Here is a 12,310-nt window from a genome sequence, read left to right on the forward strand (position 1 = left end):
GTATGCCTGCTGGTGTAACTTAATTATGTACAGTATTCCTCAAAAATTGACCTAATAAGATGACTCACGCGTCGAATACTTTTTTTCTTTCCGAATCCACTAGTGTTGTGATTACATGGATTGCGTAATGGATACTCCCAAGTAGGTAATGAGTTTTCGATAGAACGAGAAAAGATCCCTGCCAGCAGCCAAGGTATGTCCCAATCCAGGGATTCAATCATGCATATTAAGTATCATCAAATCAAAATGCGCAATGATTGACTGTATTCATGTAATTGCAGGGAATTCATTACGAGGTGGGGATTTTGATGATCATTGCATTCTGTATCTCGAATTTCACACCTCAAGTTATTACAAAAACAGTAATGATGCCAAGATTGTTCAAAAGATGTACAGTAGCTTTTTTGCAATTGACGATCTTTTGTTGTGGCTTTAGGAGGATGGAATTTTTTTTCCTCCATTATTCAAATGAATTAGATCATCATCATCATCTGTGCACACTTTTGAATTTTTGAGTCTCCTTAAACTGCAGAAAACAAGGCACACAATCTACTTTTTTTTGCGCGCGCTTGCAATTAGTGTACATTCTTGAAGCGTCGGAATTTCCTATAGAGATGAGGATGCATGAAATGTGATTTCTGATCGGATCACGGCGCTCAAAGAAAGAAAAAAAACGCGGTTGATCTCCTTACATTAGGCGATCTTCCCTGTCAAACTCATTCGTCGTCAGTTAAACTTTTTTTTTCTGCATTGCGGAGGATGGACCAGACTGGAATTTCGTGTAGGGACAGAAAAAGAGGAAACAAAACAAAGAGGCAGGCAGAAACCCGTTGTATCGTAAGTCTGATCCAGTGAATGAGTGGTGGGGAGGATCCCCTTCCTTCTTACTTGATGCGTCACAGACGCATAGCACGTATTTCATGTGTACCCCTCAGGGACAATCTAAGCCCATTGATTGGAGAAAAAATGAGATGTATTAGCTCCTAAGACGCAGGCCTGAAGGACATATTGATTAGGGAGATTCATAGGAGGACTTTTTGTAGGTGGGAACAATAAGGAGAAGAATTTCAAATGAAAAAAAAAAAAAGAAAAACGAAAAATGCAAAGGCACGTTTCTACATCCTACTTGTATGGACAGACTCAAAAAAATGACATATAAAGATCCTTTTGCTCGGCTCTCCTACCTACCCACCCTTTAGTTTCACTTATCTTGTAAAATGCATCCGTCTAGATTTCTCACACTCAGTCTTGTGGTGGCCATGATTGCTGCTGTCGCAGCCGTCGAGCCTGCCAAACAGGACGCCGCTGTTGCCGCCACCGAAGCACCTGCCACCCAAGGCGCCAACACTGCGGCTGCCGAGCCTCCTGTGAAGCAAGATACACCTGTCGCTGTTACCGAACCATCAGCAACTCAGGAACCCGCAGCAAACACTGAACCATCAGCTAACCAGGAACCCGCAGCTAACACCGAACCATCAGCTAACCAGGACCCTGCTTCTACTGCTGCCACCGAACCTTCAGCCAACCAAGAACCTTCTGCAGTTGATGCTGAGGCTTCGGCTAACTTGGACCCGGCAGCTGAGGGTGCACCCGGTCAAGACTTTGCCGATATCGGATCGGTCGACAGCGAAGCCGCCGATCTCGTCAATGAAGCGTCGTTCGCGGCTGCAGATATGCTCGGCCAGGCTACACCTTACAACGAACTCCCTTCGCATGCCGGACAACAAGACTCGTACCCTGCTGGTGGTACCGAAGAAATGGCCAAGCGAGACTTGGGTCCCTTGGGAGATTTGTTGGGCACGGTTGCTTCGTTAACCTCTCAAGGCGGCGGTCAAAGCTATCCCCAATACGCACAACCTGCCATGCAGGCACAAGGACCACCTCCATCCCGACCTCGTCGTCGTTCCAACAAGCGTTCGTTCTTGGCCAAGCGTTTGGATGCCGAGAAAGCAGTGACGATCGCCGAGATGGGCTTTAACAAAGGTATTTCCGATGCCGAAGGGTTCGTCAACGACGAATTACGAGGATTAAAACCGGCAAACGCAGCCACCGATTAAATCAAAACATCCTTTTTCCACCGCCAAAAAGAAAAAAACGTCCCGTTCACATAATCATTCATGCTGTTGGTCATTATTTTTTGAAGCACCAAACGATCCCCTTGGAACGCTTAAAAAGAACCCCAGATATAATGGATACATTTACAGCTAGTTTGTCCCTTTTTTTTTTACTTTGTTAGCTACTCTCTCTATTTTGACCTTTTCCTCTCATTCAATCTTTTCAAAGCCCTTGTTTCCTTTATACTCTTACTTTTTGATTTTCTACCACTTATTGCTATTTGGACAAGAATTAAAAAACGTTAGCATAAACAGAAGGAAAGAAAAACCTCAGTGGGTTCCAATACTTTTCCGGTCTCCGCTGATTTTGATGTCGGAGAATGAACATGAGCAGCACGACCCCTTTCAAATGGTCAAGGGGATCAGTGGGGAAGCGGAAAAGAAAAAATAAACGGTCGTTTTGAGAAATCCATTCATAACGCTGCGCATTGTTTGTATAGCTCCAAGGCGATAAATACTTACTCATGATGCACATGCATATTCTTTACTAACGCTGACAGATTCAATCCCAACAGTCACACAAGAAAAAAAAAAGAGGAACGTTGAGTCTCTGAAAGTCTTTGGTGCAAGGCTGACAACGAAACTCTAAAACCTACCTTTTTCTTTTTCAGCTCCTTTTTGCTTTGTGTTGTTTTTTCGATATGGCCAGCCCCGATTTTAGCAGCCCTTTGAGAAAATACAAGCTGGTGTTCTTGGGTGAACAAAGCGGTAAATATATCTTGGAACCGTTTTTTCGACACGGTTCAAAAAAAAAAAAGGAGTCTAACACCATGGCACTGATTTAGTTGGCAAGACATCGCTCATTACCCGCTTCATGTATGATACTTTTGATAACACATATCAGGTAAGGTTCTGTGAAGATAAAGAAGAAAGAAAGAAACCATGTATTTATTAAATTCTCAGGCTACGATTGGTATCGACTTTTTATCCAAAACCATGTATCTTGAGGATAAAACGGTCCGTCTGCAATTGTGGGATACCGCCGGGCAGGTAGGACAAAAAAAAAAAATTCGGACCCCTCAGAAAAAAAAAAGCCTCGAGTCTCATATTTTCGATTTTTTACTAGGAACGTTTCCGTAGTTTGATTCCTAGCTATATTCGGGACTCGTCGGTCGCTGTGATTGTTTATGATATTTCCAGTAGGTGATGGAGGTTGGCATGGTGAATGTTTATCAGAATTATAGGTGACCGGTGACTTTTGAACAGACCGAGATTCATTCTTGAACACGACCAAATGGATCGATGATGTACGCGCCGAACGAGGAAACGAAGCGATTGTTGTCCTTGTTGGTAACAAAACTGATCTCAACGAAAAGAGGTAATCCCTTGTTCCAAGACACACTTCTTTTGTGCATTCGGATTATACTGACAAGCGTTTCTTTTTTTGGGGGACTCTGATTTCATAGAGAAGTCACTGCGGATGAAGGCGAAAAAAGAGCCAAGGAATTAAATGTAATGTTTATTGAAACCAGTGCCAAGGCGGGCCATAACGTCAAGACCCTTTTCCGAAAGATTGCCCAAGCGCTGCCCGGTATCAACAATAACCCTGTCGACCAGAAAGATCAAAGTAAGTTTTTCAAGAGAAAAATAAATAGCGAAAATCCTTATTGCCAAGCTTTTGCTGGGATCACTCAATCTGCATATGATCTTCCTAGTGCAAAAAATCAATCTTAGCAACTCTGGTACGGAAGCGAGTGGATGCGCCTGCTAAATCATATAATTATACCAGTTTTGTCTTTTTTTTTCTTTTATATCCTATAATGTTTTTGAAGCGTCTTAAGATGCTCTTTTTTTTGTAACTATTATCCAATATACAATCTACGATCTTGTTCCTAGTTTATGCAATGTCGGGTAAAAATATGCCTATCATTGATACATTTTTCTTTATTTTCTTTCTGTTCCGTTTGCTTCTTTGTTTATTGAAAGGGTATCACCAGATCTTGGCTTTTTTAACTGAAAAAAAATTCAGTAATCATCACAACTTGAAGGGTATATCAAAATGTCGATCGCCAAAGGGATCGCTAACTATTATAAAGGATTACAGAGTAAGGGTGGTCTTGACAAGGGTATGAGCACGGCAATGTGTGTGTGTTGGGGGGGGGTATCTTGTCACAAGTTCTCTGATGTGTGTCTCAAGTGATACGCAGTATTCTTATTGGTGTGTTTTGTGGGGGATTTTTGAAGGGGGGGATGGTTGCGGATGGATGTTCACACTTCTTTCACATCAGAACTCATCAGTCTAAACCTAGAATCATTGTACACACCATCTATACAAAAACATCATCAGCATGAATTTTCTTAACCTATAAAATAGGAAATATGAAACCGTACCTTGAGTTTGCGGTGCATTTAAAGTGGAAGAAAGCGGAACGACGGATGATTTCAAAAATGTTGCCACGATCTGTTTGAGTGAGGTGCATGATAAATTTTCAGTGAAGCCCAAATTCAGATGGTCCAACAGCCACGTCTGGCGTGCCACTGTGTCCTTGTCAAGAGCTTGAGTGAGCTCCCACAGGGATCGATTCCATTTTGATAACCAGTGGATTTCCGATTTCAACCCGTCCAGATGCTGCGCTTGGCGATTAATGAATTTCTTGGCTTCATACAACTCCTTCAGCAATCGATCCAGTTCGGCTTCTCGCTTCTCACAGTTTTTTTGGGCTTGGGTACGACAGTCGATGACTATGCGGTTCATGTACGTACGATACACAGAGAACTGTTTCTGTAGTTGAACGATGGTGCGATTGCTTTTTTCAATCAAGTCGTCCTTGTCGGCTAGCGCGGTTGCACACCGATCCAATTCGTCATGGGCGGCACACAGGCGGAGTTCCAAGACTTGAGTTTGTTGATCGCTGTCTGCCAGCTTGACCTGCAGCTGCTCAGTCAGATGACAAAGACCGGCTTTTTCTTCCTGCCAAACGATCCGTTCTTCCTGGTGATGAAGCTTCGTTTGCTGAATTTCTTCTTCCAGCGACTGCTGAGTCTCAATACAGCGGTCGACTTGATTCTCCAAATCACCGACGCGCATTTGTAATGCAGCAATTTCTTGATCTTTTCTCTCTGCACGTTCACAAGCTAGGCTGAGCTCTTTTTTTGTTTCATCCAACGCGTGAAGAGTTTCTTGGTACTGTGTCTGTAACGTGGTTGTTGCGTCCTGAGATTTTTCCAGTTGGTTCCTGAGATTCAAATGAGCGCTATGCTGCTGTTCCAATTCCTGTTTCAGATCCTTCAATGCCGCCTCTTTTTCTTGCATTAATGCCTGACTACATTCCTCTTTCTGCATGGCGGTGACCTTTATTTGGGCCGTTTCAGCTTGAGTGCTCTCCAGTTCTTTTCGGAGCTGCTCGATTTTCTTTTCCAGTTGGACGACTCGTGGCGATCTTTCCGTACTCTTTTCCTGGCGTGCCAACTATGACAAAAACAAACAATACATTTTCATTATTTGGTATCAACCATTTCTCGGTGGATGGCAAGGCGACACACTTACAGATTTTTGGATAATTGTATTTTTCGACCTCAAATCGGCCAATTCCTGATCTTTGGCCAACAGTGATGCTTGTGTTTCGTTTTTTTCCAACATGACGGTTCGGAGCGAGGCTTCCAATTTGCGATTTTTGGTTTGCAAGAGGTCGATTTCTTTCTGCATGGCATGTCGGTACTTTTCAAATTGCTGAGCCATTTCCGTTACGTGCCTTCTGGATCGTGCATCATCCGTCTTGTTACTGCTGGTAGAGAAGGATAACCTCGTATCCACCGATGACGCTGTAGTCGCTGTGGAATTCTCGCCGCCTGCAAAATAACAGAGATCAGGTGCAAATGAGGCATCTGGAGATGGTATTGAAAAAAAAAAAGCTTATTTTAGCAATTGTGATCGAATGATAAAAATAATCAATGCCACACTGGCTTTTTTTTTTTTTTTTTTTTTTGGTGGAAGTAGCTGACCTAGATTCTCTGAAAATCGATTGGTGTTGGTCAAGAAGCCGTATCGTTTATGTGTTCCGAGGTCATTGCCACCGACATTGTATTCGCCAGGGCCAGGAATGTAGTCTTTCTTCTCCTCTATTACAGAATCGTCAGAAACAAAACTAAGAGGATAAAAAATGACCGCTGTCACTTCGGAGCACTCCCGAACGGTTTGTCTCACCATCTTGGAAACGTTTTGATTTCGCAAACATGACACCAATGCAAGTCAATGAGTCAAATCAAAATCGTTGGGAAGTTCGAATGATTCAGATCAAGAGAAAAACGTGGTTAATCTTAAAGCGATGAAAAGAAAGGAGAGGAGAAGACAACCGAAATAATCAAATATGAGCGAATTCCACTCCTAAGATATATTATGAAAAAAGAGGGAAGGACAAAAAAAAAGAAGGTATTTTGACGTCAGTTGCGGTTTTTTTTTTATTTTACCATTTCGGTTGTTTAACAAAGGATGGTTTGAACCAAAGGAGGCAAGAATCAGCTACCCGCGGGTGTGATTTTCGAACAATCTTATTGTTGATATACACATTGATATCATGTTTCTTCTTTTTTGCATGTGAAATAAAAACAATTCATTTCGATAAAAAACCTCGCTTCGTGCTGAGTCGGTGTGTGGAGTACTCATCTTTATTCCAACCGATTTCTCACGATACAGACGACCAGTTTCATTTATCTATTTTTCCTCACTTGCCGCTCTTTTTTTTTCTTATGTGTTGCATCACCCCACACTGAATCCTTGAGAAGGAAAAAGTACAATGCTCAGGAGAAGCACAGATGATAAAAAAAAAAGACCCTGAATATCTAAACCTAACAAAACAACAGCAAGGGATAATCTACGCTGCTCCCTCGACTCGCTGCAAAATAAGGGTACATCTTTCCATGTTTATTTTCCCTTTCCTTCCATCATAACAACATAATTGATGTCTTCATCAATGCATATCTTGGGGGAAAACCACAAGTATATAAATAGATTTATTTGTTCATGAATTATTTTTTTATTTCATGAAATTCATGCTGAAGTTGCCATGGACCACGGAATTTGAAAATTTGGCTCACAAAGCTTTTTTTTTCCCTTTATACCCGATAGCTACATTGCATTACCTGTTTTGATCTCACGAAACTTTCATGCTACGTAAGTTCTATCATGCAATGCTAACTCTGTACCGATGAGTTAAACCCTGCCGAAACGTCGTCCTGACCTACATTAGCTATCTAGTCTGATCTTCTCGATCTTTTTTTCGTTAACAAATAGAGTAAGATCACCACGGTTACATACATTCTGAAAGTGGGTCGTCTTTCTTTTATGCGTTTTCATTTATCCGATTAACACGCATAAATGCTTGAGGAAAAGAAGCGCATTATTTTAGGCAACGTGTGCGCTTGGGTAGGTGAACAAAAATGTATGAAACTGAAGCAATCACTGGATGAACTCGATGGTTGTGGAGACAATACACTCAAACCGGTGTCAAGGCCTCACTACAACATACGTCAATATTTTCAATTGAACCCGGTCTAGGGAAGCGACAAGAATGGATGCAGTAACATCCAGTTTAGACAATATTAGTCGCAGCTGCTGCAGGGTCAACTAAGCCTTCTATATTGATCTGGATATAACGAGTAAAGCCAATACAGAGATGCCACCCGTTGAAAGGAATCATTAGGCGGCGCTAAAATGTGTCTTAATGAGGCGATAAAGTGGATCGTAACACAGATCATTTGTCCTGGAACCGTGAAACTTGATATGAATCCCATCATAACGTTTATTGTATGAAGTCCACCCTGATCACAAAGGACTGGAACAAAATCAATTGATAAAATGCCACGCATTAAATAATACCAGCTCCTTTTCCTCACTCTTCTTCCTTATGTCTAACCTAAAAGACAAAGGGTAATATCCGGTATATCAAATAAGTGTAAAGAAAATATTAAAAGCCCTATTAGAAAACAGCGAGCTACATATACATTTCCAAGCGAACAGTCTAGCGACGAGAACGATCAAGAGGGCCAAGACCTTCGAGTTGCCATTCAAAAAAATCGTTAGCAAAGACATATAAGCTCTGATGGATATGGCGAAGCGGGCCCATCAAACTTTAACCGTGCTTTGCAGCCATTGCCTTTAGCAGCGCAGGTACCAGGAAAACTGTACAAACCATTCCTCCACCGTCTCCAAAATCTGGCGTTTCAAAAAAAAGTACCAAAAGCCAGATCAAGGGTTCCTGGCGTCAGTGGCAAAACTTGTCCGCGAAAGAAAGATAAAGAAGCAAGAGCGCCTGAAACCTGAAGCCCAGAAAGAACAAAGAAAGAGAGGTACAGTAATGTTGTCATCATTTCGATCTTTACGAGACGAATAACATCGATGGAAATAGATGCATCGGCAAAACCCAGAGCTGGGCAAAAACGAAAAAATCAGAAGAAGAAAAGCAGGCCCTAAAATGCAAAGAACGTTGGGGAGGCAAGAAAGAAAGTCCAAACCGCAATGTGGACTATTCTAAACGCTGTTCAACATGCGTCGTGGCTAGAAGGAACGAAGACCAGGTACCCCACTCAGACAGACGATCCCACCACTGTCCGGACCACCGTATATCGCCTAAGGAGCGACTAAACTTTTTACTTGGAAGGGATCGGACAACATTCGTCAAGAAGATCGGACTTGCGAGCTTTTTGAGCTTGGAGGAACCAGCCAAGCAACGACTACAAGACCAATTAATATTTTGGTGAATTATTGGCGCGCAGCAGCTCTTAAATCACAAGCGTTTGCAACGTATTACATCTTGGATTTACTTGACGCCCATCGCGAACTCCCTTCAATCATTTTTTCGCAAGACTCTTTTTACGCATGTATACAGCTCATTCACGGGGAGGAGATCAGCAATACCAACAGCAAGATACCGAGGCAAAGCATGACCGGCTAACAGGAATACTTGGGACCTTGCCCACAAGCGTCATGACCCATATACCCGGCTACAAGCACGCATTGGCTTCGTCGGCCGAGCAATCCGCAACAATTTTTGTAAACTCGATCACTGAGATTTTGAGCATCGAACCATCCGGTTTTTTTTTTTTGCCTTAAATTGCAAAATGCTGTTCAAGTAAGATTTACTAACCATTCTATCTCAACATGCCATTAATTCATATTTTGTCAGGAACTTACCAAGAAAAATGCTGAAAAAATCGCCTGCTACATTTATGATTCGTCCAACGATCCAGCGAATTTGCCAGACTGACCATCGTCCATTTGAACGTTCAGACTTTTAATTCCGCAATCGACGATATTCGCCAGCTTTTTGAAAACGTCCCAAAACTGATCAATGTGAAGAGCCTCTCGGCGCATCCAGAAAAATACTTACCGTTTTTGCACGCCATCTTGCGTGAAGCTGAAAATTACAATGCCGAGCAGATCAACAGTGTTGAAGTTGTACAAACCGAAGCCAAACAACGGACGGGCGCGAACTCTCATCACGACTCTCGATGAATTTTCCATTCTGCCCCGCCAATATCGTTCTCGCTTAGTTCGTTAAATAGTTACAAAAGTCAACTGCTCTGGAGAAGTTGCCCCATTGGTTTCCACACGTCTATCCGTACGCTCTATTGAAATCCTGCGGAGCACTATCAACGAAGCCACAAGTGCTATTGCGAATTCACGACAATATCTATTAGACGTTCAAGAACGTGGCACAACTGCGATCGATACTAGTACCTATTTTCGCCCCCAGTCATCTACTTTCGTCAAACAAAGCCGAGTATTTCCATTGATACCGATATATCACTTTCGCCGGCAATATGCAACGATCGATTTACAGACTCTGAGGTCATTATTGCTCAGAGCATGCGTTCCACTCCTTCCAGCTCGTGAAACAGCATTCGCACAGTTTAGCGCTATATTCAATTTTGCCAAGTTGCGGTAAGCTTGAATCGGGGCAAATTGTATAAGCATATGAATGACCAGAATGAATGTAACTAGTCACGAAGAGGTCGAGGTGCCCAACCGTCCTTTGTTTGCTGGGAGCATTCGCACAGACGGGTACGGTGTGGATTGTATTTTCACACGGCGAAAGCTTGAAAGCCTGCCACAACTAGCCATCGAAGATTTTACTACCGCTGAACTCGACAGAACTTTCCATCTATGGTGAGTCGATCCAGGGATCACGGAAATTTTCGTCGCCAGCGATGGACATGGCCAACAAACACACCAGATCCGGAGGTGCTCAACGGCCGAATTTTACCACAATTTGGGGGTTAAGAATCGGCAGCGAAAATGCTTGCAATGAAGCAGCAGACAGTAACTGATGGGCGATCCATTGCTGATATTGAGCGGGACTTGCCGTCACGAAAATCGTCTCCTAAAGCGAATATCATCCGTTATGCCCAAGAGTTATCCCAGGATCTGGATTCCATGCTCAATTTTTACGATGATCGCTTTTCCTCGCTCCGTTTCTTGAACTATATCGGCAAGCAAAAGGCGGAGAGCGAGCTTGTGAACATCATGGTAAATGGCGGTAAAAAATACGCCACTCCCAAGCAAAAGGAAAAGAAGGAAAGGGACAGAAGAGGCAAAAGGTAACATCCATTGAATTCTCCTTTTTGTTTCAGGATTTGATACACAGTCGAGACTCACAAGACGAGGGCTTTCCTAGGTCCAACAAGTGGAGCAAGGTCAATTATAGCCAAACCACAAAATTCCCGTTGATCGCCATGGGCGATGAGTCTATGCGCGGCAAACCTACTGGACTTGCCAACAGGTACCGGGCCTTGCTGCGGCGAGCCGAAACGAAGGATTGCTGGTGACAGTGAGTATAGACGAATACAATATTTCGAAAGTAAGTTTTCCGCTGGGTAGAGATGATGAAGATGCAACAACTGACTGAACATGGCAGGTTTGCTCGCAATGCGGACAGAAAACGTTGGAACAGTTGCGGCTTGCCGACGGCGGAGTGATGCATAGTGTGCAGCATTGTACAAACTGTGACACGCTATGGCAGTGTGATGTCAATGCCAGCCGTAACATTCATCTCATCGCAGCCGCTTTGGCTGACGGCCAAGAACGTCCAGCGGTATATAATCGCTCCTTTTCCACGTAACAAAAACGTTACAGTTCTGTAAGTTTTATCGGATGCAAAAAAACTTTATTGTCTAATTTTTTATGGCACAGCATTGAGAACTACTTCGGAGCTCTTACTTCGCGTTTCCAGGGCGAGCGATAGTCCGCAACGGACGTTTGTTCACTCACCCTTCAATAAAAGAGAAAACTTTACTTTTTCGGACCATGAAAATAAAAATTTAAGCAGCCCACAACTCACGTATATAGAACTGTTCTTCAAAGATGGAGGACATCAATGGAAACAAAAAGCAAACCTTACTTACATTCCATTGGCTAATCGTTTTCCCGACGTCGCACAAAAATGATAAAAAATCAGAGGGCCCACCGTGGATTGAACACGGGACCTAGGGATCTGCAATCCCTCGCTCTACCGCTGAGCTATAAGCCCCCTTTTCCGGAAAATCCCGGATATTCGTATCATTCGGAAGGCAAAGCTTACCGGACTATCACGTGATGAGCCGGAGCAGTGCGGACTTAGCCTCCCCGGAATTTGTGGGAACGGGCGATTTGCACCGGACTTATATCTTTGCAGTTTGGCATGGTATCGACAACAAAATATCGACAACAAAAGTAGCGCCCTTAATTAATAAAATAAGCAATGTCGCATTGCCTCTTTGGGTTTTATAATCGAAAAATATCAATGCTGTGGGTTTTTTTATTGCCTGTTTGGGGCCATTACCATGCACTGTAAAAAAGAGTCTGTAACATTGCATTTGTTGGGGCCATTGCCACATTACTGTTTCGTAAAAAAACAATTTACCCAAAAAGGGACGTTGCCCATACACTGTCCGACAGTATATAAAAGTGGAAGATTGCTTTTTGATTTTTAATTTGGTTGTATCCTGTCACAACTAAAAAGTAAATTTACAATATGCCTTGCCGTTATGGAAGTACGGATCATCGATTACGAACTCGCTGTGTCCGCTGAACTCCAGAAATACACTTACTGAGCGGTTTATCCAAGTGCAGCCGTTTGTTCAAGAAGCACAAGCGCGGCCGTTTATTCATTTCTCTCCACAATATATACACATTTCTCTTAAAGTAATTTTTCAAAAAAGCCATTTTTTTTTTGTAAAGATTTATCGAACCGGATAGACCTTACCAGACGCTGTCAATGTGG

General features: G+C 42.8%; 4 protein-coding genes and 1 non-coding gene across 5 annotated transcripts; 3 read left to right on the forward strand and 2 right to left on the reverse strand.

The window, feature by feature from the left end:
* The first annotated feature begins 1,108 nt into the window (after window positions 1–1,108).
* On the forward strand, window positions 1,109–2,450 carry BYT42DRAFT_374757 (uncharacterized protein). Its single transcript, XM_051563280.1, has one exon. The coding sequence runs from the start codon at window positions 1,218–1,220 to the stop codon at window positions 2,055–2,057; it is 840 nt and encodes a 279-aa protein (XP_051422229.1). The 5' UTR covers window positions 1,109–1,217; the 3' UTR covers window positions 2,058–2,450.
* Window positions 2,451–2,755: 305 nt separating this feature from the next.
* Window positions 2,756–4,276, forward strand: BYT42DRAFT_638180 (ras-like protein rab-6A; the record flags this gene model as incomplete). The annotated part of the gene is made up of 7 exons (XM_051572507.1): window positions 2,756–2,822; window positions 2,900–2,958; window positions 3,018–3,104; window positions 3,181–3,253; window positions 3,321–3,432; window positions 3,521–3,681; window positions 3,770–4,276. The coding sequence occupies 7 exons, from the start codon at window positions 2,756–2,758 to the stop codon at window positions 3,823–3,825; spliced, it is 615 nt and encodes a 204-aa protein (XP_051422230.1). The 3' UTR covers window positions 3,826–4,276.
* On the reverse strand, window positions 3,918–5,890 carry BYT42DRAFT_374834 (uncharacterized protein). Its single transcript, XM_051563281.1, has 3 exons — window positions 5,602–5,890; window positions 4,446–5,523; window positions 3,918–4,381 (listed from the first exon to the last, which is right to left on the reverse strand). The coding sequence occupies exons 1-3, from the start codon at window positions 5,791–5,793 to the stop codon at window positions 4,323–4,325; spliced, it is 1,329 nt and encodes a 442-aa protein (XP_051422231.1). The 5' UTR covers window positions 5,794–5,890; the 3' UTR covers window positions 3,918–4,322.
* Window positions 5,891–9,170: 3,280 nt separating this feature from the next.
* Window positions 9,171–10,578, forward strand: BYT42DRAFT_573429 (uncharacterized protein; the record flags this gene model as incomplete). The annotated part of the gene is made up of 6 exons (XM_051568723.1): window positions 9,171–9,181; window positions 9,829–9,993; window positions 10,062–10,063; window positions 10,110–10,218; window positions 10,258–10,327; window positions 10,363–10,578. Coding segments are annotated over 6 exons (573 nt in total), but the record flags the coding sequence as incomplete, so codon positions are not given.
* A 928-nt stretch (window positions 10,579–11,506) lies between these two features.
* BYT42DRAFT_t96 lies at window positions 11,507–11,578 on the reverse strand. Its single transcript has one exon. It is a non-coding gene; the product is annotated as a tRNA-Cys (tRNA).
* Window positions 11,579–12,310: the final 732 nt, after the last annotated feature.

This window comes from Radiomyces spectabilis (assembly GCF_025331425.1).
Source record: "Radiomyces spectabilis strain NRRL 2753 chromosome Unknown BYT42scaffold_8, whole genome shotgun sequence".
Lineage (NCBI taxonomy): Eukaryota > Fungi > Mucoromycota > Mucoromycetes > Mucorales > Radiomycetaceae > Radiomyces > Radiomyces spectabilis.

What these genes read in the sequence shown, in the direction of transcription:
- BYT42DRAFT_374757 (XM_051563280.1), top strand. Translation starts at nt 1,218, where the DNA reads ATGCATCCGTCTAGATTTCTCACACTCAGTCTTGTGGTGGCCATGATT.
- BYT42DRAFT_374834 (XM_051563281.1), bottom strand. Translation starts at nt 5,793, where the DNA reads ATGGCTCAGCAATTTGAAAAGTACCGACATGCCATGCAGAAAGAAATC. An exon ending in ATACAATTATCCAAAAATCT is followed by an intron (nt 5,524 to 5,601) that starts GTAAGTGTGTCG and finishes TTTTTGTCATAG; the next exon opens with TTGGCACGCCAGGAAAAGAG. An exon ending in AAATGCACCGCAAACTCAAG is followed by an intron (nt 4,382 to 4,445) that starts GTACGGTTTCAT and finishes GTTTTTGTATAG; the next exon opens with ATGGTGTGTACAATGATTCT.